Genomic DNA, 25,035 nt, shown 5'->3' with positions numbered 1-25,035 from the left:
CACTCTAGCCCAGGCTAACCTGGAATTCACTATGTTGTCTCAAGGTAGCCTCGAACTCATGATGATCCTCCCATCTCTGCCTCCCAAGTGCTGGGATTAAAGGCCTGTGCCACCATGCCAGGCTCATTCATTCATTTATTTTGGACACAGGCTGAATTCAAATCCAATATGTAACCTTGAACTGGTGGTCCTCTGGCCTCCACCTCCTGATGCTGGGATTACAAACATACACCACCACACCCATTTATTTCTTCAGTGCTGGGAATGGAACTCAGGACAGCTTGTGCATGCTAGACAATATCTCTGCCTGCTAAGTGCTCTACCCAGCCTTGCACCTCATTTGAGATAAGCCAGTGCTGAATGTCTTTGCAGAAATAGGGGATAAGCAATATTCTAAGCAATATTCTCTCTCTCTCTCTCTCTCTCTCTCTCTCTCTCTTTCTCTCTCTCTCTCTCTCTCTCTTCCTCTCTTTGGTTTTCCGAGGTAGGGTCTCACTCTAGCCCAGGCTGACCTGGAATTCACTATGTAGTATCAGGTGGCCTCAAACTCATGGTTCTCAAACTCCTGCCTCCGCCTCCCAAGTGCTGGGGTTAAAGGCATGTACCACCACATCCAACCTAAGCAATATTCTCTAGGAAAAATCAGAATTTGCCCGTCTTTACTAAGGAAAAAGTATTTAAATGTTGTCAAGATTATGTAGAGCGTGAATAGAAAATTTGTTCTACATTCAGAGTATGTTTAGAATAAAATAATATCAACAGTTCTCCAGTGATTCCCCAGAACAGCTGACCCACCCAACATATTTTACTCTATTTCTATGTAATATACTTTTATCTCTTTTCTAAGTACTTATGTTATGGCACATGAGGGCTTAGCATTACTGAATGACTCATACTTTCCTTTTTGTCTTTTTGTTGTTGTTTTTAAGACATGGCTCACCATGAAGCCCAGGCTGGGCTCAAACTCACCTGTGCATCAGCCTCCTAAGAGCGAGGATTACAAGTGTGCACAATGACAGCCAGCTAGTTGGAATAGTGGGGTTTTTGTTGTTGTTGTTCATTTTTATTTATTTATTTGAGAGCGACAGCCAGAGAGAAAGAAGCAGAGAGAGGAAATGGGCGCACCAGGGCCTCCAGCCACTGCAAACGAACTCCAGACACATGTGCCCCCCCCACTTGTGCATCTGGCTAACGTGGGTCTTGGGGAATTGAGCCTCGAACCATGGTCCTTAGGCTTCCCAGGCAAGCGCTTAACCGCTAAGCCATCTCTCCAGCCATGGAATAGTTTCATTAAGAAGTTCTTCCTCTCATCTACGAGCTGGAAGCTCAAACACTATTTCATTAATGTTTGAAAAATCCCAATGCCAGAGATCCCTCCCCTCTCCCCCCGCTGTAAGTTATTGATCAATGAAGTTCCTAAGCCTCCCCAAAACACTACAGGCTATTACCAATGCTCTTGGTTGTCCACCAGAACTAGATGGTAGGACCCTAGTGCTGAAGACACCACATGCTTCAGTTGCAGGACACTGAGAAATCAACCTGGAACTGAGCTAGAAGCCCCTCCCTGCCGGCTAGCTGCCACAGCGCTGGAGAGTGCAATGTGGCCTGCTGGGAAGAAAGGTCATTAGCAGTCTTACCAGCAGTGGACCCTGTGAGCTACACAACTGACCAAGAAGGCAAGATGTGACCACTGGTCATGTCAGTTATGGGCATAACCAGCTGCTCTCTGATTGGATTCAAAGCCTGCACCATGGGAGGGAATTCCTGCAAATGGTTGAAAACCTAGTGAAAATCCCTAAGGCTTGTGAGGTTGCATGCCCTAGTAGGGAAGCTACTACTGCTATTTGGCAAAGTGGAAATATTGTGCCCATCAAATTGTTCTCTAAATGCTCTCACTTTTGGTCAGAGAAGCTTCTTTTTGCAGATGGTGGTGACTGCTGGGGAGATTCAAAACTCATCAAAATGTTGAGAAGTGACAGTTGAGTGCTTAGCACTAAATGAGACATCTCTATCACACCCTCCAAGGCTCAGGGACCACTGCAGAAGAGGTGGTGGGAAGAATCGAAAGAATGCTGTCTTGCAGACATGAAGTGGAGGAGCCAGGCACGGTGGCACACACTTTTAATCCCAGAACTCAGGAGGCTGAGGTAGGAGGATCGCTGTGAGTTTGAGGCTGGCCTGAGACTACATAGTGAATTCCAGGTCAGCCTAGGCTAGAGCAAGACCCTACCTTGAACAACTAAAGATTAAAAAAAAAAAAAATACAGGGGATATTTCCATTGCTTAGCAATTTTGCCAACTTCAGGTAGTGACTTATATGTGCCTATATTGACCATAAAGATCCCAATGAGCCATATAATCCCACCGAAAACTACATCTAAATTTGTTAGCAACACAGCTCCAGCTGACAAAGACTAGCAATTTAGGACATTTGTACCTATAATGCTAATTAAGGAGAGTCACTTCCCTGGCAAAACCTTGGTTATCACACCTAGGGAGGTGTCTTGCTTCCTTGTGCTTCATTATACCTCCTGCGTTTGTGTGTGTCCTACCTCAGAGTAATAAAGCAGGGACCATGTATAATTTCATCACTTAGCCCTCAGACCCAAACATAATGCTTGATACAAAATGGGGCTTGGGGGCTGGAGCAATTGCTCAATGGGTAAAGACACTTGCTTGCAAAACCTGATGGCCCAGGTTCAATTCCCCAGTATTCACATAAAGCCAGCCACATTGAGTAGAGCTTGATAAATATTTCTGGAAAAAAAAAATTTGAGCTATATGATACCTACAGGTGTTATATTTTTAAATTGTATTTTTCTTTAACATCATGCACATGGTTGGAAGCAGAAAACATTTTTTTTTAAACCTCATTAAAATACTTGTTCTTTTTATTTATTTTTTATGTATTTGCAAGCAGAGAAAGAGGAGACCGAATGGACATGCCAGAGCCTCCAGCCACTGCAAACAAACTCTAGATGCATGTTCCACTCTGCACATCTGGCTTTACATGGGTACTGGGGAATTAAACCCAGGTTGTTAGGCTTTGCAGGCAAGTGCTTAACCACTTAGCCATCTCTCCAGCCCTTACTTGTCATTCTTTTTTTTTTTTTTAAATTTTTTTGGTTTTTTGAGGTAGGGTCTCACTTTAGCCCAGGCTGACCTAGAATTCACTATGTGTTCTCAGGGTGGCCTCAAACTCATGGCGATCCTCCTACCTCTGCCTGCCGAGTGCTGGGATTAAAGGCGTGCACCACCATGCCCGACACATTCTTAAGAGGTAATCACTATCACCCCCTTGATGTATTTTATTTCTTTTTGTGCTTACATATACTTAAATCTTTTAATCTATTTTTCACTTTCTATTTATTTTATATATAACAGGTTATACTTTTATCCCCTTGCCCCTGTTCCTGTTATCCTGGGGCCCTCCTCAGTGGGGTTAAAACCATTGACTCTGAACCATGCTATATGCCATTTTATCTATTTTTCCACTTGGTGTTTCTGCAGTTCTCTCCAGTTATGATTCGATTGTGCATCAATAGCATTATTTGATAGGTATTATTCCAGGGTAGGATACAATTCCCACACAAAATTAAAGGTACCTGGAAAACAGTAAGGACAAATTTATTCAGGTTGCCTAGTGATGTCTTATACGGAAACTGTAAGAAAGAGGGTAGTTAAGTGCAGTAGCAAAACACATCCAGAGTGGGCCAAAACTTTTTAAGTATAAGACAGTCCTTTACATAATTAATTACATAATTAATGTTTTCAGCAGCAACAGAACCCTGCCCAATTCATCACCAGATGCTATTCCCCAATATTCCACCAGGAGGCAGGACAGGTTAGGTAACAGCAGAGATAGCCTTCAGAGGCTCTCACAAACAGGGATAGGCTCCAGCCCCAGATGTGATTATTAGACTGAGCAGTAAATTGCATTTTTTTTTTTTTTTGAGGTAGGGTCTCACTCTAGCCCAGGCTTACCTGGAATTCACTATGGAGTCTCAAGGTGGCCTCGAACTCATGGCAATCCTGCTACCTCTGCCTCCCGAGTGCTGGGATTAAAAGCGTGCGCCACCACGCCCGGCTCAGTAAATTGCATTTTTTCACAAGCTTCCTGGTGATGCTGACATGCTGGAAGGGAACCATGCAGTGGACGTGGATGAATCCAAGCAACCCTTCCTACCGTAAACCACCTAGCTCTCCCCTACCCTCAGAACTATGCAATATGAGCACACGGAAGACTGACATAGCTCTTATTCTCCAGTCTATAGGAGAAAAGCAAAAATGAGAACTGCAACAACAACAAAAAGTTTTTCTATTATTTGCACCTCTCCATTTCTTCTAACACAAACTTGTTTGTTTTGGTTGGTGCGGTTTTTAAACCCCCCATCAGATAGCGTTCATGCCTTGTGCCCTTAAAGCTTGAGTGAGCAACTAACTTGCAAATTGCTTTACAAGGCTGAATCTGCAGAACTAACAAATTCAGGAATGTTGCTATCTTGTGAAAACTTTCAAATGGAAAGGCTCCTCTCTGAAGTTAACAAAAGCCTGTGGCAGAAGGCACTGGACAGCCCATCTCTGTTGTAATGAGTAGACAATTCCAGGATTTTTCCAGTCTGGAAATCTGTATTTGGCTGCTGTCTGGATTAACCCATTTTGAACTTCCATATATTATAGTAAAATTTTGGGGGGGGGAATCTTTGAATTTATGATTGCCTATGTTTTCAATATTATTGATTACATGTAGTATGTCTTCAAAAGTTCATATTAGAAGTCAAAAGAAATAGAAAAAAAACAAACATAAAAATGTCTGTTAAAAGCCGGGCGTGGTGGCGCACGCCTTTAATCCCAGCACTCGGGAGGCAGAGGTAGGAGGATCGCCATGAGTTCGAGGCCACCCTGAGACTCCATAGTGAATTCCAGGTCAGTCTGGGCCAGAGTGAGACCCTACCTCGAAAAAAAAAAAAAAGTCTGTTAAATATCATGTAAAGCAACCCTGAGATACCTGTGTGTGTAGCATGTGGAGCATGGTGTGTGTGTGTGAACCTATGTGTGCAGATACACACCCCATACACATATGTACAAAGGACACAGAACATTCATCTGTGTGTCCTTGTGGTGGAAATCTCTCACTGGCCCCAGAGCTGTCATTTTCAGTCAGACTGGCTGCAAGCCCCTGCAATTCTCCTGTCTCCAATCCCCACAGGACTAGGGTTATAGGAATATATGATTGCCCATCTGTTTATATGAGTGCTAGGGAACTCAGGCCCTCACGCTTGTGTGACAAGCACTCACATCCACTGAGCCATCTCCCCAGCCTGAGATACCTTCTTTATATGTGTGAGATTAGAAATTGCGCTAAAATAACCACTAAAAACTGATGTGGCAGTAAGCACACATCCAGCCAGTACTATAGCAACATCAATTTAACTCACTTGGAAAGCCACATTCTAAACATAATGCCCATAGTATGTTTCTTACTAAAAACAGATTTCTGGGGCTGGAGGGATGGCTTAGCAGTTAACGCATTTGCCTGCAAAGCCAAAAGACCCAGGTTCGATTTCCCAGGACCCATGTTAGCCAAATGCACAAGGGGGCACACGCGTCCGGAGTTTGTTTACAGTGGAGGGAGGCCCTGGTGCACCCATTCTCCCCACTTTCTTTGTCAAATAAATTAATTCATTAATTAAGAAACAGATTTCTGGACACCAAATTGTTCTTTATTGACTTGGACAACAAGTATTAAGTGTCGACTTTGTTAAGTAGTAGATCAAACTGTGGTTGAGCACAGTGGCTCAAGCCTACAAGACCAGCGTTTAGGAGGCTGAGGCAGGGGCATGAGTCTCAGATCAGCCTGGACTATCTTTTTTTACTCTGTCATCCGCCCCGCCCCGCCCCGCGCCACACACACACTCAAAACTACTTTTATGAACTCTGCCTACAAATTCAGGCTGGTGAGATCGATTCCTCAGCACCCATGTAAACAGCTAGGCATGGGCTCCACATGTCTAATCCTAGTCCTGGTGGAGAGCAGAAACTGGAGAACCACTGGGACTTGTGAAAATAGCAAGCTCCAGAGTCAGTGAGACTCCATCTCCAACAATGTGGATGGACAGTGGAAGTTGGACATCCAAAATTTTTTTTTTTTTTTTTTGAGAGCGACAGACAGAGAGAAAGACAGATAGAGGGAGAGAGAGAGAATGGGCGCCCCAGGGCTTCCAGCCTCTGCAAACGAACTCCAGACGCGTGCGCCCCCTTGTGCATCTGGCTAACGTGGGACCTGGGGAACCGAGCCTCGAACCAGGGTCCTTAGGCTTCACAGGCAAGCGCTTAACCGCTAAGCCATCTCTCCAGCCCCCAAAATTCTTTTCTGGCCTACACACACACACACACACACACACACACACACACACACACACACACACACAAAATAATTCACAGTCATATAATGCTATACACATGTGAAAGAATTGGGAGTATAATTAACTGTAATGGCAGAATGTGGGGTAACTTTTCCCATAGGTTTCTATTAGGTTGCCTTTAATAGTGTTTGCCTAGCATGCCCAAAGTTCTGATTTGAGTCCTAGCACACTATAAATGGGGCATGGCAGTACATGCCTATAATCCCAGCACTCAAGATGTGGAGGCAGAATAATCAGAAGTTCAAGGCCATCCTCACCTACATAGCAATTTCAAAGCCAGCCTGGGATACAGGAGACCATGTTTCAATCAATCAATCAAAAATAGGAACAGGGCCTGGCATGGTGGTGCATGCCTTTAATCCCAGCACTTGGAAGGCAGAGGTAGGAGGATCGCTGTGAGTTCGAGACCACCCTGAAACTACATGAATAGAGTGAGACCCTACCTAGAAAAGCAAAAAAAAAAAAAAAAAAAAAAAAAAAGGAAGAGGCTTGGCACTAGCACTGGAGGATAGGAACATATGACATTCCATGAGGAGCAGAGAGAATAAAGTTCCAGGTACAAGGGTAGGAACAAAAAGCAACAATTATTTGCTAGAAAGGATAAACTGGGTTCAGTGTCATGGTTAAGGAATTTTTTTTGGTTAAGAGGAGCCACTTGTTTAGTGGCATAACCATGTGGGGGCATATACCCCCATAAATGCCACGAAACAACTTTAAAGTGCACACAAATTGTGATGGGGAGGCAGCAATCAAATTTTGAAATATTTGACCAACAGAGAAAATAGGGGAACAAGAAGGGTAGGGAAAAAAATCCACGCTTATGGAGACTAACAATCAGAGCTTCAATCTCATACTACTCTCTAGGCATACTCACTGCTCCGTGCCTCAACGGTTGTGCCCAGAAAACAGAAATAACAAGCTGCCCCCATTAAGAATGCTGTGGGGAGACCAAAGGTACTGAGCCATATTGAACAACTGTCAAGGAACCCTACAAATTAAATTGAGAATAATACACCTACTCAGGAACACACTTGGGAGACAGTACAAAAGAGAGGAAGACAGCCGGGCGTGGTGACACCACCATTCGGAAGGCAGAGGTAGGAGGATCACCATGAATTCGAGGCCAGCCTGAGACTCCATAGCGAATTCCAGGGCAGCCTGAGCTAAGTGAGACCCTACCTCAAAAAGCCAAAAGAAAAAAAAAGGGGGGGGGGGACAAGACTCCAGGCCTGGAACCTGGAAAATAGTAATTTTCTTTACATTTGCATCTACTCATGAAGGTTGCCAACATTTCTACTCTGCCCTGTAAACTTACTGGATCTCCTTCAGAAACTGTTGTATTGTTGAGCTTATGCTCTAGGACATGCAGAGCCACCTGAGACCACAGGAAGGGCAGCTCCATTTCTAAAAACATTGTAAACACAGCCTCATTTTTTTCTCCTACCGTGCTGTAATCAAAGCCGAGGCTACACTCATGTCAGAGCAAGTACTCTGCTATTAGGCTACACTCTCCACCTCAAATACACTTTTTTTTAAGTTCCCTGAACTGACTGGGGGTGGAGGTTTGCAAAAAAAGAGTCGTAACTAAACAATTTAAGAAAATGCAGCTTTATTACTTTCAAATACAAACAATACTTGGGCTTGGCTAACCAAATGTTACCTAATTGAGAGAACCTGCTTTCATGTATAATTTATAGTTACAACAGTCACTCATGGATAACAGAATGATTCTAAGATGCGTGCAAATAACTTCTCATCTTGTAGAATCACACATCACTCCACTACTTGCTTAAATAATCTCTTCTTCCCCATACCCAACACAGTTCAAATAGCAACTTCACCTTGTTCCCTCAGACCACAGCAGCAAATTGCTGAGACATGAGTTGATAGATTTCACCTGTTACTTCAGATGTTTGGTGAGAATCCAGCCACGTCCACCTGGGCATTCTCATCAAGCATACTCCATCTAAGTGGGTGAGATCGCTGTTCACTATGTGGGTGCAAGGACTCCAAGAAAGAGATGAGCTGTTGTCTTTGGGATTAATAATTTGCCAGGTTTAAATATGTAAAAACACGTTTAATTTGAGCACACTGATGAAAAACAGAAGCAGCTGGATTCTGTAGGCTGCAGTAAGAGGGTTTATATTGGTCAGGACTCAAATCCTTATGGGATGGAAGTGAACCATGCTGGAGACAACAATCACACCGAAACTAGACAGCCAAACACTTTGTACTGAGCTTAGTCATCATCCAGCCTGACGGGGCTGACGGGGATAGCAGCAGACTATCCAGAAACTCACTGGAGGATTTACTCTGAAGATTTCACATCCCCACAGCAGCTGCAGAGAACCTCCAGCAAGAGACACCACTGAAGATAGCCAGTGGGTGATCTGTCAAGATGACTAACTTGTTCATCCCTCTGTGAAGACTCTATAGTATACTCAAGACTTGGTTGTCTTAACTGTCTTAGCAAAAGCACCGGCATAATCAGGCAGGTGGCAAGGAGACAGAACAGCTTCTCTCCTGTCCTGATAACTCTAGCACACAGCAAACATGTCGGCGTGTGACTGCACCTGTGAGTAGCAACCTGCTCTACTCACTTCCCACAGAGAAAGAGAAGTGGTCCATTACACCAAGGTCCTGAGAAGGCACAGAAAGCTGTAAGAGAGCCTTTAGGAAGATTTATCCATAGGCTCCTAATAAACCAGGACATGTAATTAGATCTTTAAGGAGCTATGTTGGCCAAAGTAACGTGCAAAGTCAGAGTCCACTAGTTTCAGCTGTTCCTGTTAGCTCAAAATGCCTAACCTACATTGGTAAAATTTCTTACTATCTGTGTTTCCTATTTCCTTCTCTCTATTTCACAAATATGTAGTAGTAATTATTCTCTTTGTTAGCAAGTACTAAAACTACATAATCTTTATTCAAACTTGCCTAAGCATTTTCAAAGGCCAGAGTGGAGAAATTGTTAAACTATGAAAAACGAAGTTCAAACCTTTGATTTTTGTAGTAGTGTATGTTCCCCCATATTCCACTTTTGAAAGACTATGCAAATACATATATCTTGCTGTAAAACTTTCTCAAAGTCCAGTCCTTCCACTGGAGGACTTTCTTCTTTTCTGGTAGTGTGTAGGTGCGTATAACCTATGGCCCAACAGCCACTTATGCAGCTGAGGATAGCTATGAAAGTAGCCCAACACAAAAATCATAAACTTACTTAAATCAGGATTTTTCTTGTAACTCAATTGTGTGGTTCCCAAGCGTCAACTTTGAAAATTAAAACATTGTGTTGCAATGTCAAAAAACTTGTTGAAGGGGCTGGAGAGATAGCTTAGCGGTAAAGGCACTTGCCTGCGAAGCCTATGGACACACGTTCAGCAGTCCAGGTCCCACATAAGCCAGATGCACAAGGTGATGCAAGCACACAAGGTCATATATGTGCACAAGATGGCGCACATGTCTGGAGTTTGATTTCAGTGGCTGGAGTCCCTGTTGTGCCTTTCACTCTCTCTCTCTCATTGAATATAAGAAAAAATTACTGGAAGCATCAGGTTAGGACCAGATTTGATCATGTACTCTACTTCACACAGTAAGGCTGGTTCAGGGGAATGGAAACAGTCTTACTAACACACTCACAACCCTTCTCCCCCTGAAGCCATAAGCTGTTACTGTACCCTTGACAAGCAAAGAGGCCTTTCTTCTGACACACAAGGTCACCCAGTAACTCTAATTCTCAGAAAAGAGGAAGGGTCTACTGCTCTAAATTAGAATTTAGAAACGGGAGCATTTACTAAAGAGGCAAAGGCAGTCTCCCTGTCTCTGAACTGCTAAGAAAGCTGAAGTCAGCATATGCACAAGTCAGGCCCTAACTGAATGAAAGCAGCTGAAAGAACTACAACTTTATTTGCCCTGCCCATTTCTGGGACTCCACTTTACCTTATTTTGTAAAAGGGATGAGCCAGTTTTCCAATTCTTTATAAAAGCTGGCAGGTGTATGATTAAAACCAGCATGTATGAGGCAATTATCAGGTGAAATACAAAGAGGAAATCAATGTCAGGACGACTCTGCTGCCTCAAGTACCACTGTCAAAACCCAGCTGCATCCTCCTGGTAACTTCTGTACTCACCACTGAAGACTGAGAAGGGTCACCAGAATTTCAAGGTAATACTATTTTTTGTTTGTTCAAGGTAGGGTCTCACTCTAGCCTAGGCTGACCTAGAACTCACTATGTAGTTCCATGTTGGCTTCAAACTCACAGCAATCCTCTCAAGGTAGTAATGTTTAATCAAGCTTTTCCTGCACATGACTACATCAACTTGCTCTTTGTAGCTACTGAATATGCCTGAAGGTGAGATCAATCATCTCATTTAGGCTGATTAACAATTAAAGTCAGGCACCCCCATCACTGCCCAAAGTCTCCAGGGGCCCCTGCAAGATTCTACTTGCAATCTAGTCCCATTTCTAGGAGGATAAGACAGAATTCAATGAGACATGGATTAAAGCCACACTTGTGGAACTGAGGAAGACGTTCTTTCCCCTACTCCCCATGGAGTTTCAACATAGCTCTTAATTAAACCTATCCCTGAAGCCAACTAGTGATTTGTTAACCTCACAGACTCCGAGGTCCACAGTAACACGAAGCTAACGTGGATTCCGGGAGACTGGGATGCTTGCTCTAGTTTGCCTCATCCACAGCTCTGCCAGCAGTCCTTTGCCCCATCTGTCCAGTGACGTACCTTGCACAGGAGGCAGCGAGGAGGAATGACCCATATTCCCAGGCAGACTTGCACAAAGGCTCTAATCCTTATGTTCAACTTCAAATGACTGTTGGGTCTGTGAATGAAGTATGTTACCCTTCACCCCGCTCCTACCACAAGGGAAACATTCTACTGTTGCTCCCTTGGCTTCTTCTAATGTTTGTGGTGATTATGTTAATTATTTCCATTGCTGAACCACTTACTGCATTACTAACTTCCAAGGGAGAGGACAGAGGACAAAGCTTATAGCCAATAGTCACGTTTTGTTTAGTTCACCTTATTTAAACTATCTCCCATCAACTGCCAACACTTCAACAATGACAGGACAGATTTCTGGTTCCTCCTGTAAATGGCAGGCATATCAACGCTGGGATAAGTGACTGGCATGTTTTAGCCTTTCCAAGGTTACACAAAGTTCTAACCAGCTCTGTATTCATTGGCTACTTGCATGACTACCTTAGGCATTTGAGTTTGTGAACCTAAACCTCAAACATTTGAAAATGAAGAAAACAAGGACCTGGAGAGGGAACATGAACCTGCCTGAGGTCAAAAACAAGGTTAGGGGCCAGGAAGGAAGGTAAATCAGGCTCAGGTACCATTACTTCCTGGTTAGCACATGGACTCCAGTGAACCTTGATTCCTCTCAGTATCTCCTCCACCAATTACTTAGGTTTCCTAACTGGAATCTGTTTTCTCTACACGCCCTTACAGTCATCTTTTTCATATAATTGATTTCCTTACAGATAACACCTTTGATCAGGTATTTATTTCATGTAAATCTTATCCCCAGCCCAAATAAACAAGGATCAGATAAAAAGTGCATTATCATCTTTTGCACACATCAGTGGACACAGGACTGGAAGGAATCCTAGCTGAACACCTGGCTATACAGCTAAGGCAGCAGGGCCCACAGAAATGATATGAGATGAGTGAGGTTGCTGAGTTACTAGGTAATGGATGCCCAGTAACCAATCTTCCAGCTCAGTGCTCTTCTATTACTCCAGGTCACCACTGTGCATTCACCTAGGCTGGGAAACAGCTTTCTCTACATGGAAAAAAACTATTAAAAAAAAAAAAAAAAAACTCAACATTTTAACCATGGCCAACCTTGACTCTGCCAAGAATGACAGTTTAGAATGAGTTGTGAACAATCAAAGGGAAAAATAGATTTTTTTTTTTTTTTTTTGCAGAACCAGTATTTGGTGGAAAGTTCATGAATGCCACAGGACTCAGTGGTCTTTGTAACACTGATTCTTAAAAGAGCTAAGCCCCATGTAAGAGAAGTTGCTAACATCATCATAGCACCTTTGCTTAAACTTCAAACAAACCAAAAAAAAAAAAAATCTATGGTAAAAAGCTTTTAATAAGAGACTGTGATTTCATAGGCAACCAGTTAGCAGATTAATGAATCATTTAACTTTCTTTACTTAAAACCAGTATTCCACTCAAGAATGACAAACCCTAAAATGTATCCTCTTATACTGACCAACGTAACTAAGTACAAAGGAAGTCAACGGTGTGCCCCATTAGCATGCTGCGGTGTATGTCAATAAAACAAGCCCTCCCCGCCCAAGCCCTGGCCCCTGGATAACATCGATAAATGATTGTGCACTGCGTGATGATACCATTAGGTGAGAACTTTGGTTCATGCAGTCGGCTGCCACAGAGGTTGCACCCAAAACCCACAGCCCTGGCATCCAAAGTCAGTCAGTGGTAATGGCTCATGGTGTCAGCCGTGCTCCTTCCACAACACCAGGTGAATACTGTGGTCAGGCATGCTGGTGGCAAAAACCAAGCCCGTGTCATTGTGCCCGTCCAGTCCATTCAGCCAGGACGCTTCGCCTGCCAGGAAGCTGGAGCCTCTCTTTGATTTCCTGTACTCCGGCAGAGGCCAGCGGCTAATCAAGCTCTCTGTCCTCAAGTCCATGATGTACAGGTAGCGGTTGTCAAACAGCAAGGCAAAGACATCTCCAAAGCCAAGCAAGGCCAAGTTTGCTACCTCAGGTGTCTTGATGACCCTACAAAGAATTAGAGTTACGGATCAGGAAGCAGAAGACAACTTTGCATCTATTTATGCAACTTTTCTGGAGACATTTAATATCACTGTAATCTTCTGCAGACATTTAAAAATTCCACAAATTTAGAGTTAAGTAAAAGTTTAGAAAAAGGAAGAAAGCTCAGCCAACCTATAAAAAGTGAAGGAGGAGAACCTTTCAGTCTGACTGGTATTCAGGGAAGAGATAGAATTATGAGTTTGTAAAAACTCAAAATAGCTATACAAGGTACAAAGGATCTTACAGATTACATAAGCAAGTATTCTCATTTTTCAGATGTGAAAACTGAAGCTTGGGGTAAATACTTTCTTTGGCTAAGGATTCACAATCTGCCTCTTACCAGTTAAAACTATAATGTAAGAGTAAGCTTCTACCATTAGGCAAGAAGTCAGACCCACCCAAAGTTATAACACTGACACATTCTGAAACCCAGAACAATAGAGTACCAAAAAGGTTACTCTAGCCCCAGGCAGCAAACAAACAGGGCTAGGGGCTCTCTCTAAAAAGAGCTTTTCCAAAATAATTTAGAAATACAGATTCTGCCGGGCGTGGTGGCGCATGCCTATAATCCCAGCACTCGGGAGGCAGAGGTAGGAGGATCACCGTGAGTTCAAGGCCACCCTGAGACTACAGAGTTACTTCCAGGTCAGCCTGGACCAGAGTGAGACCCTACCTTGAAAAACCAAAAAAAAAAGAAAGAAAGAAAGAAATACAGATTCTGAAGTTTGTTAGAAGAAAGCAAAAAACTGCTGGGCATGGTGGTACACACCTTTAACTCCAGCACGCGGGAGGTAGAGGTAGGAGGATCGCCATTAGTTCAATGTCACACTAAGACTAAACCCAGGTCAGCCTGGGCTACAGCAAAACCCTACCTCAAAAAAAAAAAAAAAACAACAACAACAAAAATTAGTTGGGAGAGCAGCCCCAACTTTAATAAGATGGCAGCTTCTAAACATAAATGACAAGGAAGGACACAAAATGAAAGCAACATAACTAAGCAGAAGCATGAGGGAAGAAGGGAAAGAGAAAGGGAAGAGAGCAAAAAAACACCTTTTATTACCTGCACCCTAGAGAAGCAAAAGATTAAAGAAAAGTCAATGTCTTCTTTAGAGGCAATAGGAAGAATTATGAGACAACAGTATACAAATACTCAACATGGCAACATGGTTAAACTCCTGGGGTTGGGAAGGGCAGCTTAGGTATTAATAAGGACACTACCAGACTAGGGTCTGGTATACATCCAAAAGACCAACCAGAATAGGGAGAACCTGGTTACCATGACAAGTTAAGAACAGACAAATGGTATTAGCTGAGAGGAAAAGAATGACAGGAACAAAGAAACTACAGATCATTACTGTCAAACAGTGGAGGATGCACAGAGACCAAATATTATAAGCTGTAAAAGACAGAACTAGGCTAAAGGCAAAAAGTTACAAATTAGATTTCATTTTGATATTAAAAAGGGAGGAGACATTTTTTCATTTAGCATTTACCATGTGTCAGGCATAAAACCAACATGTTATCTCAACCCTCACAATGGGGTAAGGTAAAGGTACTATTATCAACATTATATTAGTAAGTAAACATGCTAAAATTAAAATGTCTTGCCAGTCACATGACTAGTATGATGCAAACCCATACTTGAACCCAGACTTGACTCCAGAGTCTATACTCTTTTCTCTATATTCCTAAGAGTATCTCTAGTTGAGGTATACAGCTTCCGAGTAAATGGATGAGGGACTAAGTAAGTAGACTTCAACTGAACAGATGTGTTCTGAGTGTCAGACATGCAGAGTGATGACTCGGTCACTGAAAAGAGAGATGTAAACAGAATTTGTCCTTTTGAACCAGGAAAGCACAGCCTACAATGGACATAACAGGAATATGAGGAATATGAGCACATCGTTCTCCCATGCTGCACCCTTCACCAAATGGACTTGGAAAAGTCTTTTTTTTTCCTTCCTAAAAAAAAACTGAAATGGAATTTCAAAGGGGAAAGTGCCGGGGGGGAGGGAGGGAATTACCATGGGATATTTTTTTGTAATCATGGAAAATGTTAATAAAAATTTAAAAATTAAAAAAAAAATGAAACTAGATGGCATACACCTTTAATTCTGGCACTTGGGAAGCAAAGATAGGACAATCACTGTGAGTTTAAGGCCAGCCTGGGACAACAAAATGAGTGCCAGGTCAGCCTGGACTAGAAAAGAAAAGAAACTGTGCGAGGTGTGGTGGCGCACATCTTTAATCCCAGCACTAGGGAGGTAAGGTAGGAGGATCACTGTGAGTTTGAAGACAGCCTGAGACTACAGAGTGAATTCCAGATCAGCCTAGTCTACAGTGAGACCCTATCTCAAACAGAACAAAATAAAACAAAAAAAAAAAAAAACACTGAGGGCTACAGAGATGGCTCAGTGATTAAGTGTGCTTTCTGTGTAAGCATGACAGCCTGGGATCATCAGAGTTTGAATCTGCAAATCTCATGTGAACAGTCATATGCACCTGTAACCTCAGCCCCTCAGGGAAAGCACAGACCTGAGAATTATCAGAGCCCCAAAAGCTCCAGAATCAGTAGAGACTCACTCAAAACAAGACTAGCTGGGACAGCAATGGAGTGAGATACCCAACATTTTGCTACAGCCACTGTAGGTAAGAGTCCCCACCACAGGCTGTACAGAGCGCCACACCACCCCATCCTACCACACCCCCCCCCACAAAACTAAACTGAGCATTATCAATTCAAAGAATATTAAACAGCTGCTCTCAACTTTCTTCTGCCACAGGCATGTGTTTTTCTTGTAATTTATAATCTCTGCTTCAACAAAAAATTCTAAATAGCCAGGCACAGTGACTCAAGCCTATAATGTCCATACTTGGGAGGTGAAGGTGGAAAATCACGTAAGTTCAAGAGTAGCTTAGGTTACTTGGTGAGTTGCAGGCCAGCCTGAGTTACAGAGTAAGACTGTCTCAAGAAGAATTTTTAAAAATTCTGTGATACTAAGAATATACAATGGGACAACATGTCTATGAGACTGACAGGAAATGCTGGATCTCTGCATGCATACCAGACCAAAGAATGATCTCATCTTCCTCAACTGAAAATGAAAGAAACATTGCTTCTAAAGGAAGGCCATCAGTTAGATGGTTATATTCAAGAACAGTATTTACCCAATCACTAAACACTCCCTCTGGGACAGGTCTTCATAAGCAGAACTACAAGATGGATCCTGATCCATGTAAAAGGATAACTGAGGTTCTGATCAATGCATTCCAGAGGAGTTATAGCCAAAACCACATTCATCATTTTCCACATTATATTCATTTATTCCACAAGTATTTACTGACAACCTTATGTCTGCTAACCACTGTTGGAACCAGGAGTAAGTAGTGAAGAAAACAGTTTCTTAACACAATCTGTCCAGAACTGAATTTATTAGTCAAATCTGTTTATCCACTTCCTCACTTGCTCATTCAGCCAATTGCCCAAGAAGGTAGCACAGCAGTTACCTAACTTTCTCTAATGACAGATGAATCACCAAGTCTGAATGATTTTACCTTCTAAAGTTTGCTCTAATGTATACACTACTATCTCTAAGCTCTGGTCCCAAAACACCATTTTGGCTTGCAACATTGTCAACAGCTTTCTACTAGTTTCTCCGTATCTACTCTTAGCCCCTTTCATTTGGGGAGGGGATCTTGGTGTGTAATATACACTTGCTGGAGGCAGGAGATCACGATCACCTACAGAGGCCAGAGTGGAATGTTGTGTATCTTGCTCCACCACTCATGTCTTGCATCCTTTTGAGCCACCCAAGCTCCAAAATCAGTAGACTCTGGCTTGAGGGGCAGGAAACTCCAATGATTCTCAGGTCTCTTGCTCCCCTGTGGGACTGGGGTTACGAAAGCCCAAGTGGCCATGCCCAGTGTTTACATGGGATCTAGCCATTTGAACTCAGGCAGTCTCAAGCCCCCTCAAAGCCCTCATGCTTGTGCAGGAAGAGCACTTAATTGCTGAACCATCTCTCCAGCCTACTTAGCCCCTTTCAAAGTTAACAGATTGAAAATCTGATTCGATATGATGACTCCCTATGGCTCACCCATCTCCACTCACATTGGTGACTTCCACAAACAGATCAGTCTTTCATTCACACCTTACTCCACACCTAGCCCTGGCACTTAATAAAGGAGATATATTTTCAACCTTTAGACTCAGCTCAAAGATATTTTCCTCAAGGTAGTACCAAATTATGTCACATTTAGTCCAGCCATTTAAACATGTGTATATAATTACTTTATTTTTCTGTGTAGAAGTGGAAATTAAAACCAGTCCCACCAGCTAGGCAAACTCCACCACTAAGTTATACCTAGTCCCTGAAATTAGCTACTATATGTTTGTCTTCCCTCTTGCTGATCAGTAATTTCCATGAGTTGGTAAGTATTTCTGCTGCTTCCCAGTGTACATCAGAATGCCTGGAACACAGACAGGTACTCAGTGAATACCTGCTAACAAATGAAGCAGTGGAACAAAGAACACAATTTCCTAAACAACCAACACAAATTCCTAAAAGAGATCCAAAGCAAGCTGGGAAAAAAACAACTAGACAATGTAGAAAACCTTAGCTATACATTCATTACCTCTCAGATTTATTGAGCAAACATGCTATTATTTGTGCATTGCTTCTTTTCAATTAGTTTCTAAGCTTAAGTAGCACTACAAGGTTATATCACAAAGTTTTCACTAGGATTTCTGAAGAGTATGGTTTATTTGTTTTTGGAAGAAAAAAAAAAAGCAGGCAAAATTGCCTCTTTTCAACTGTGGACCTAGCATTTCCTCCAGCAAACAATGGTGCAAGTTCATTACTTGAAGACAATGTACCCAAATAATAAACACCAACAAAGCTTTTTACTGGGATTCTAGACTAACCAGGAAGCATGCGTAAGACAGCCAAACACAGGACCAGCTGGAAACCTTCCTTAAACTTTAGCTAAGCATCAAAAATAATACCTCTGGGATGGAGAGATGGCTTAGTGGTTAAGGTGCTTGCCTGCAAAGCCAAAGGACCCAGGTTTGATTCCCTAGGGACTCACATAAACCAGATGCACAGGTGGTGCTTGCATATGGAGTTCATTTGCAGCGGCTGGAGGCCCTGGTGCACCCATTTATTGTTTTTCTCTCTCTCTCAAATAAATAAATACTAATACCTCTAACTCCACCTTACCTATGTAACCATCTACTTCCAAATTTTCAATAACAAATTTTTAAAAATTCAAGTAAATTCTTTCATTTATCATAAACACTGACTACCAGTAGCTTCAAATATACTAATAGATACTGCAAGTCTCTAAGAAGGATCTATAATATGTAGGACATAAAATTATTTATCCATGGAACTCTAAACTTTCTTTGGAGAGGTCTGGGGAGGTAGCTCAGTGGCTAAACACACTGGTCCAGGTACAATTCTTCAGCACCCAAATGAAGTCAAACACAAAAAGTGATGCATGACTCTGGCATTAATTTGCACCAGCAAGAGAACTTGGTATACCCATACAGACACACGTTGCAAAAAAAAAAAAAAAAAACTTTTTAAAGGCTGAAGACATGGCTCAGTAGTTAAAGGTGGCTGCCTACAAAGTCTGAAGGCTCCAGTTCAAGTTCCCAGTACCTGCATAAAGCCAGATGCACAAAGTGGTGCATGCATCTGGAGTTCATTTATAGTGGCAGAAGATCCTGAGGTGCCCATTTTCATTCTTTTTCATTCTCTGCTCTCTCCCCCTCCTCTACCTCTCTTTTGCAAATACATAAATTTACATATAAATTTCTTTGGCAAGGAGTGGTGGTAAACACCTATAATCCCAGTGAGAGGCTGAGGTAGGAGGATTGCCATGAGTTCCAGCTCAGCCTGGGCTAGAATGAGAACCTGCTTCAAACCAAACCAAACCAAATTTCTATGGAGGAAAAACTTGCAAATTATTCTGAAAGAGGAAGAGGCTCAGGAGGGTTTCAGCACATAATCCTTCCTCATTTGCTTACTGCTTCTGACACATCTGGGTATACTATTTCATATGTGTATGTAAATACGTATATATACATACACACACTGTCTTGTTCATAATTGATGCAGTGTTTCCTACAAGCAAGCAATTGTCTTGTATATTCAAATATTTAGTCTTTACTATTGAACTGCAGCAGACTTTCAAAGGTACAGTATACGACCAAAGGAAATATTACCTGAGAATATCATAACTGGCAAAGTCCCACTGGTAGAGACCAAGGGCCGAACTGCAGACAATGTATTTGCCATCAAAATGAAGTCTTGGCTGCAAGCAGATACTTCTATCTTCAGAGACAGACAACGTCTTCAAGCACTTGCAATTGATTTCTCTCCCAATTGGCCAAATCTAAAGGAAAAAGAAAATAAGATGATAAATCACAACCTTGTCATACAATTTGACTGAAAAAAATTCAAACAAAAAAACCGAGGTAAGAGCAGGGCATGGTGGTTCACACCTTTAATCCCAGCACTTGGGAGGCAAATACAGGAGGATCACTGTGAATTCAAGTCCAGCCTAGGACTATGGAGTGAGTTCCAGGTCAGCCTGGGCTAGAGCAAAACCCTAACTGGGGAAATGGGGGTTAACAGTTGCTGATGTAAAATGCAAATATCCTGGTTTTATAGTCAAGAGGGTCATGAGTTTCATCATTCTCCTATATAACGTTAGGTAAAATATGTAACTCATGAATGAAGATAATGCCTACCACAAAGTGATTTTTTTTTAAGTCTTATAAATCCTTGGCAAGTTGTTAAAATAGATAAATGCTTTCATAGTTCAGATCTAAGAACTGAGAAAGGCAGGAGGTATGTGTTTTAGGAGAACAGTCTAAAAGGCTGAGGCAAGACAATTTCAAGTTTAAGACTAACCTGATCTACAAGGTAAGACTCAAAAAAATAAATAAATAAAAATAAAAACTGAGTGGAAAACAAATTGTTATGGATTTCTCTTTCATTTACTACTGAGCGTCAGAAATGGCATAGAGTACAGAGATAGTGAGTCATACTCTTTTCCAATGGGTTTAAGATGACTTTGACTAATACATTTATTTTTATTTTTACTTATTAATTTGAGAGGGTGAGGGAGAGAATGGGAGCACCAGGGGCTCTAACCAATGCAAACAAACTCACAGATGCATGCACCACCATGTGCATCTGGGTCCTTAGGCTTCACAGGCAAGTGCCTTAACCAGTAAGCCATCTCTACAACCTAATACATTTTTATCCCTCCCTGGCAATAATTTCCCTTTGTCATATCTCCTTAATTTTTTTTTTATTTAGCAATTTTTCTTTCATGACACAAATTAACGGAGGGGGGAAAACTCACCTTGATTTCATATTTGTCTGCACTTAAGAGAATATAATCCCCAGGACTATGCAGGAGAGATTTGACTTTGCACCTCTGCAAAACCACCTGCAAATATAAGCATTTGCATTAGAGAAAGAGCCTTTTCATGTTCTCCTTACATTTTTTTCATATTTAAGTTAAAATATGAAAACAAGCTTAAATAAATATAGTATGCTAGATCCATCGGATTTTTTTTTTTTTTTTTTTGAGAGCGACAGACACACAGAGAGAAAGACAGATAGAGGGGGAGAGAGCGAATGGGCGCGCCAGGGCTTCCAGCCTCTGCAAACGAACTCCAGACGCATGCGCCCCCTTGTGCATCTGGCTAACGTGGAACCTGGGGAACCAAGCCTCAAAAGCACTTAACCGCTAAGCCATCTCTCCAGCCCATATTTTCTCAATTTTTATTAACATTTTCCATGATTATAAAAAATATCCGATGGGGGCTGGAGAGATGGCTTAGCGGTTAAGCGCTTGCCTGAGAAGCCTAAGGACCCCGGTTCGAGGCTCGGTTCCCCAGGTCCCACGTTAGTCAGATGCACAAGGGGGAGCACGCGTCTGGAGTTCGTTTGCAGAGGCTGGAAGCCCTGGCGCGCCCATTCTCTCTCTCCCTCTATCTGTCTTTCTCTCTGTGTGTCTGTCGCTCTCAAATAAATTTTAAAAAAAAATTGAGAAAATAAAATCTTTAAATAAATAAATAAATATAGTATGCTAGAATACCTAACCTATAACTCTATTTATCAGTTTACTGCTTAATTCCTACTATTTTTTTTTTTTTTTACTACAATTCTCTCTGTTAGCTTTATCAAGAAGCAATTAGGACAAGGGAGATGGCTCAGTGGATAAAGCACTTGCCATGCAAGGTTAAGTAATTACCTAAGCTTGGATTCTCTAAAAGCCACATAAAGTCAGAAGCTATAGCACACGGGGTCTGTAATTTCAGCACACCTATGGCAAGATAGGAGGCTGAAATAAGAATCTGCCCAGCAACTTTCAGGCCAGCTAGCTTCACAAACAAAGCAGTGAATGAGAGACCCTGCCTCAAATGAGGTAGAAGATGAGGAGTGACACCCAAATGTTGTCCTCCAACCCACACACACTTGCTGTGGCAAGTTTATCTGCATCCATACGCGCGCGCGCGCGCGCACACACACACACACACACACACACACACACACACACACACATATATCCTGGCAGCATTTAATCTTACCTTTAATCTGAAAATATGGGGGAAGGAATAGGCATGCCAAGGCTTTCAGCCACTATGAATGAACTCCAGGCCATGTACTCCCTTGTGCACTTGTGCTACACTGCATGCACGTATCACTGTGTCTGGCTATGTGGGACCTGGAGATTTGAACATGAGTTTTTAGGCTTTGCAGGCAAGTGCCTTAACTGCAAAGCCATCCCTCAAGCCAAGGACTAATTTTTAAAAATTATAAAATGTGGGCTGGGGATATAATTTAGTGGTGCAGCACTTGCCTAGCATGCACAAAGCCCTAGGTTTAAGTCTTAACACTGCAACAGTATTTAGGTATGAATATAAATATAAATAAGTATATATAAATATGACAACATAAATGTAAGGAACAAAAAAAAGCCCAGACACAGAACACAGAAATGATTTAAAACACTTGATCGTAAGTTCTAACTGCTTCCTAGGACACTTCTAGTATCTACTGTCACTTCTATGGCCTACTTCTTCCTACATGACGACCACCTCTCTCTTACTTCCCCTGCTATAGCACAGATGCATTGTCCTTCTTAGATCATCAAATGTTCCCAGTTCTTTCCCATCCCTGACCCTGCTTGGGTGGGTGGGTGCACTATATTACACCCTCTGCAACTTGCTTTTCTGCTCCTCTTTCTACATGTACCTCCTATTCATGTTTTGCCTGTTCTTAAAAAAAAAAAAAAAGGCATTTTTCTGAACTAATACTTTCCTAGATGTTCCAATACAACACCGTTCTTCACAGAAATTAATTTGTAATTATGCAGCATTTATTTGTGAAAGTACTACTTAGCAACTGTTTCTTTCCTGAAACTAAAATCTACTGGACAACACCAAAGCCTACTGTGCTCATTTCTATATCCTCAGCCCTGCAAAGAATAGCACAGAAAGATCAAGGTTTTACATATGACATATTCATTATCAGTATTCCATTTGAAACTCACAACCACCTTGTTCTGAAAAATAGAAAATATCACAATAGCTTGTTGATTTGTTTTTCTTTGTCCCACTTGTTTTGTTTTTGCAGAGCTGGGGCCTCGTACATGCTAGACAAGTGTTCTATCACTAAGCTATACACCCAGCCAATCCTACTTTTTTCAAGTACTATGGGTTGTTTTGATTTTTTGTTAGTTTGTTGTTATTGGTTTGGTTTTTAGCTATGTTGATGATAAAACCAGAAGCCTCATGTCTAAGTACTTCATCACCAAGCTATAGCCTCAGCCTACAAGCACTATTTTTACAAAATGAAAATTGCATTTCTAATTAAAAGAGGGTCTCCTTATCCCAAGGTGATCTCAATCTTGTGATGGTCCTTGTACTTCAGCCTTTTATGTGCTGGGATTACAGGTATGTGCCACTACACCAGGTAATTTTTTTAGACTGTTTACTAAGTGGATTCTACTGTTGTCCACTTTCACGATGTTGTATCAATTATGTTGATGACTCGTCTACCATTATACAACAGTGTCTACCACCTCAATTTCCCAACAGTAAGGAGCCTGACATCAAGGTGTCTTGGGGCTAGAGATATGGCTCGGAGGTTAAGACACTTGACTGCAAAACCTCACAATCCAAGTTCAATTCCCCAGTACCCATGTACAGATGCACAAAGTAGCACATGCATCTGGAGCTCATTTGCAGCAGCTAGAGCCCCTGGCATGCCCAGTCATATTCATTCTCTGCTGACCAAAAAAAAGAAAATATTTTTTTAAAAAGATGATTTTTTTAGTTTTCCTACCTTGGTGACCCACTCCGTATGCCCAGTGAGTGTGTTCAGGCATGTCCCAGCAGATAAAGCCCATACTTTCACAGTGAAGTCTGCAGAGCCACTCACCAAGATATCCAGTTCATCATTGTAGTCCACACTAAACACTGATACACATAACATACACAAAGTTAAAACATGCCTCTGTCAATGGATCATTTACAATAAGGATTCAATATGCTTGTTCTCCCCTAGCTGTCCTATTATATAATTCCATAACCAGAATGAAAGAACTCAACTGACAATCTTATAATAAAAATAAAACCTATTTTAAAATTTGTATTATAGAAAAGTAACATATTCTAGTTATTAGTCTAAGGTTGTAAAGTCCTAATAACAATTTCTTATACTTGTGTCAGTTTCAGAGTGACAGGCAAAACCAGTGATGGGTACAATGACATTCCTTCTTAAGTATGTCTGCTTGTTGCTACACAAAACTGTGCAGAAAATCATAACATGTATGTAGCCCTATTTAGATGTGCAATGATAAGACAAAAATGTAAAGAATATAAGCTGCAAAACAGTACTCAGAAAAAGCTGGGCCAGGCCTTTAATCTCAGTACTTGGAAGGCAGAGGTAGGAGGATCTTTGTGAGTTCAAGACCACCCTGAGACAACATAGTGAATTCCAGGTCAGCCTGAGCTAGAGTGAGACCCTACCTCAGAAAAAACAAACAAACAACAACAACAACAAAAAACTCAGACTGGGCTGGAGAGATGGCTTAGCAGTTAACCGCTTGCCTGTGAAGCCCAAGAACTCCGGTTCAAGGCTCAGTTCTCCAGGACCCACGTTAGCCAGATGCACAAGGGGGCGCATGTGTCTGGAGTTCGTTTGCAGTGGCTGGAAGCCCTGGCACGCCCATTCTCTCTCTTTCTGTCACTTTCTAAATAAATTAAAAAAAAAAATATTTTAAAAAACTCAGACTGAAGAAAAGCCAATGTAAAGAAACAAGTATCTAAAAGTTCAACTAAGTCACTCACTCAAAACAGAGTGTGAATTTCTTCATACACCTAACACCTAAGTCAATGCAGACAGTACAAATACTCAGCATTTGTTTTGAAATGTCTGCCAAGCTCTAAAGGACATTGAGGGCCCACAGATGAAGATGCTGGTCTTTCCTTTAAGGAACTATATACAAGAGGCTGGAGAGATGGCTTAGTGGTAAAGCACTTGCCTGTGAAGTCTAGGGACCTAGGTTCAAGGCTTGGTTCCCCAGGACCCACATTAGTCAGATAGATGCACAAGGGGGTGCATGCATCTGGAGTTTGTTTGTAGTGGCTAGAGGCCCTGGTGTGCCCATTCTCCCTCCCTCCCTCCCTCTTTCTCTCTCTCTCTCCCCCATCTGCCTTTCTCTGTCACTTTCAAATAAATAAAAATAGAAAAACATTTTTTAAAAAGAAA

General features: G+C 41.9%; 1 protein-coding gene across 3 annotated transcripts in view; it reads right to left on the bottom strand.

The window, feature by feature from the left end:
• Positions 1 to 12,528: 12,528 nt before the first annotated feature.
• Positions 12,529 to 25,035, bottom strand: part of Fbxw2 (F-box and WD repeat domain containing 2) — a 28,850-nt gene continuing 16,343 nt past the window's right edge. For all 3 annotated transcript variants that reach the window (XM_045149644.1, XM_004662743.2, XM_045149638.1), the window contains exons 4-7: positions 23,608 to 23,741; positions 20,615 to 20,701; positions 19,467 to 19,636; positions 12,529 to 13,201 (exon numbers count right to left, since the gene is read on the bottom strand). In XM_045149644.1, the coding sequence (XP_045005579.1) occupies positions 12,913 to 13,201; positions 19,467 to 19,636; positions 20,615 to 20,701; positions 23,608 to 23,741 (680 nt within the window). In that variant the 3' untranslated portion in view covers positions 12,529 to 12,912. The remainder of the gene's footprint in view (positions 13,202 to 19,466; positions 19,637 to 20,614; positions 20,702 to 23,607; positions 23,742 to 25,035) is intronic.

Source organism: Jaculus jaculus, chromosome 1 (assembly GCF_020740685.1).
Source record: "Jaculus jaculus isolate mJacJac1 chromosome 1, mJacJac1.mat.Y.cur, whole genome shotgun sequence".
Classification (NCBI taxonomy): Eukaryota; Metazoa; Chordata; class Mammalia; order Rodentia; family Dipodidae; genus Jaculus; species Jaculus jaculus.
Note: the sequence above shows the minus strand (reverse complement) of the source record. Positions and strands in the feature narration are given on the sequence as shown.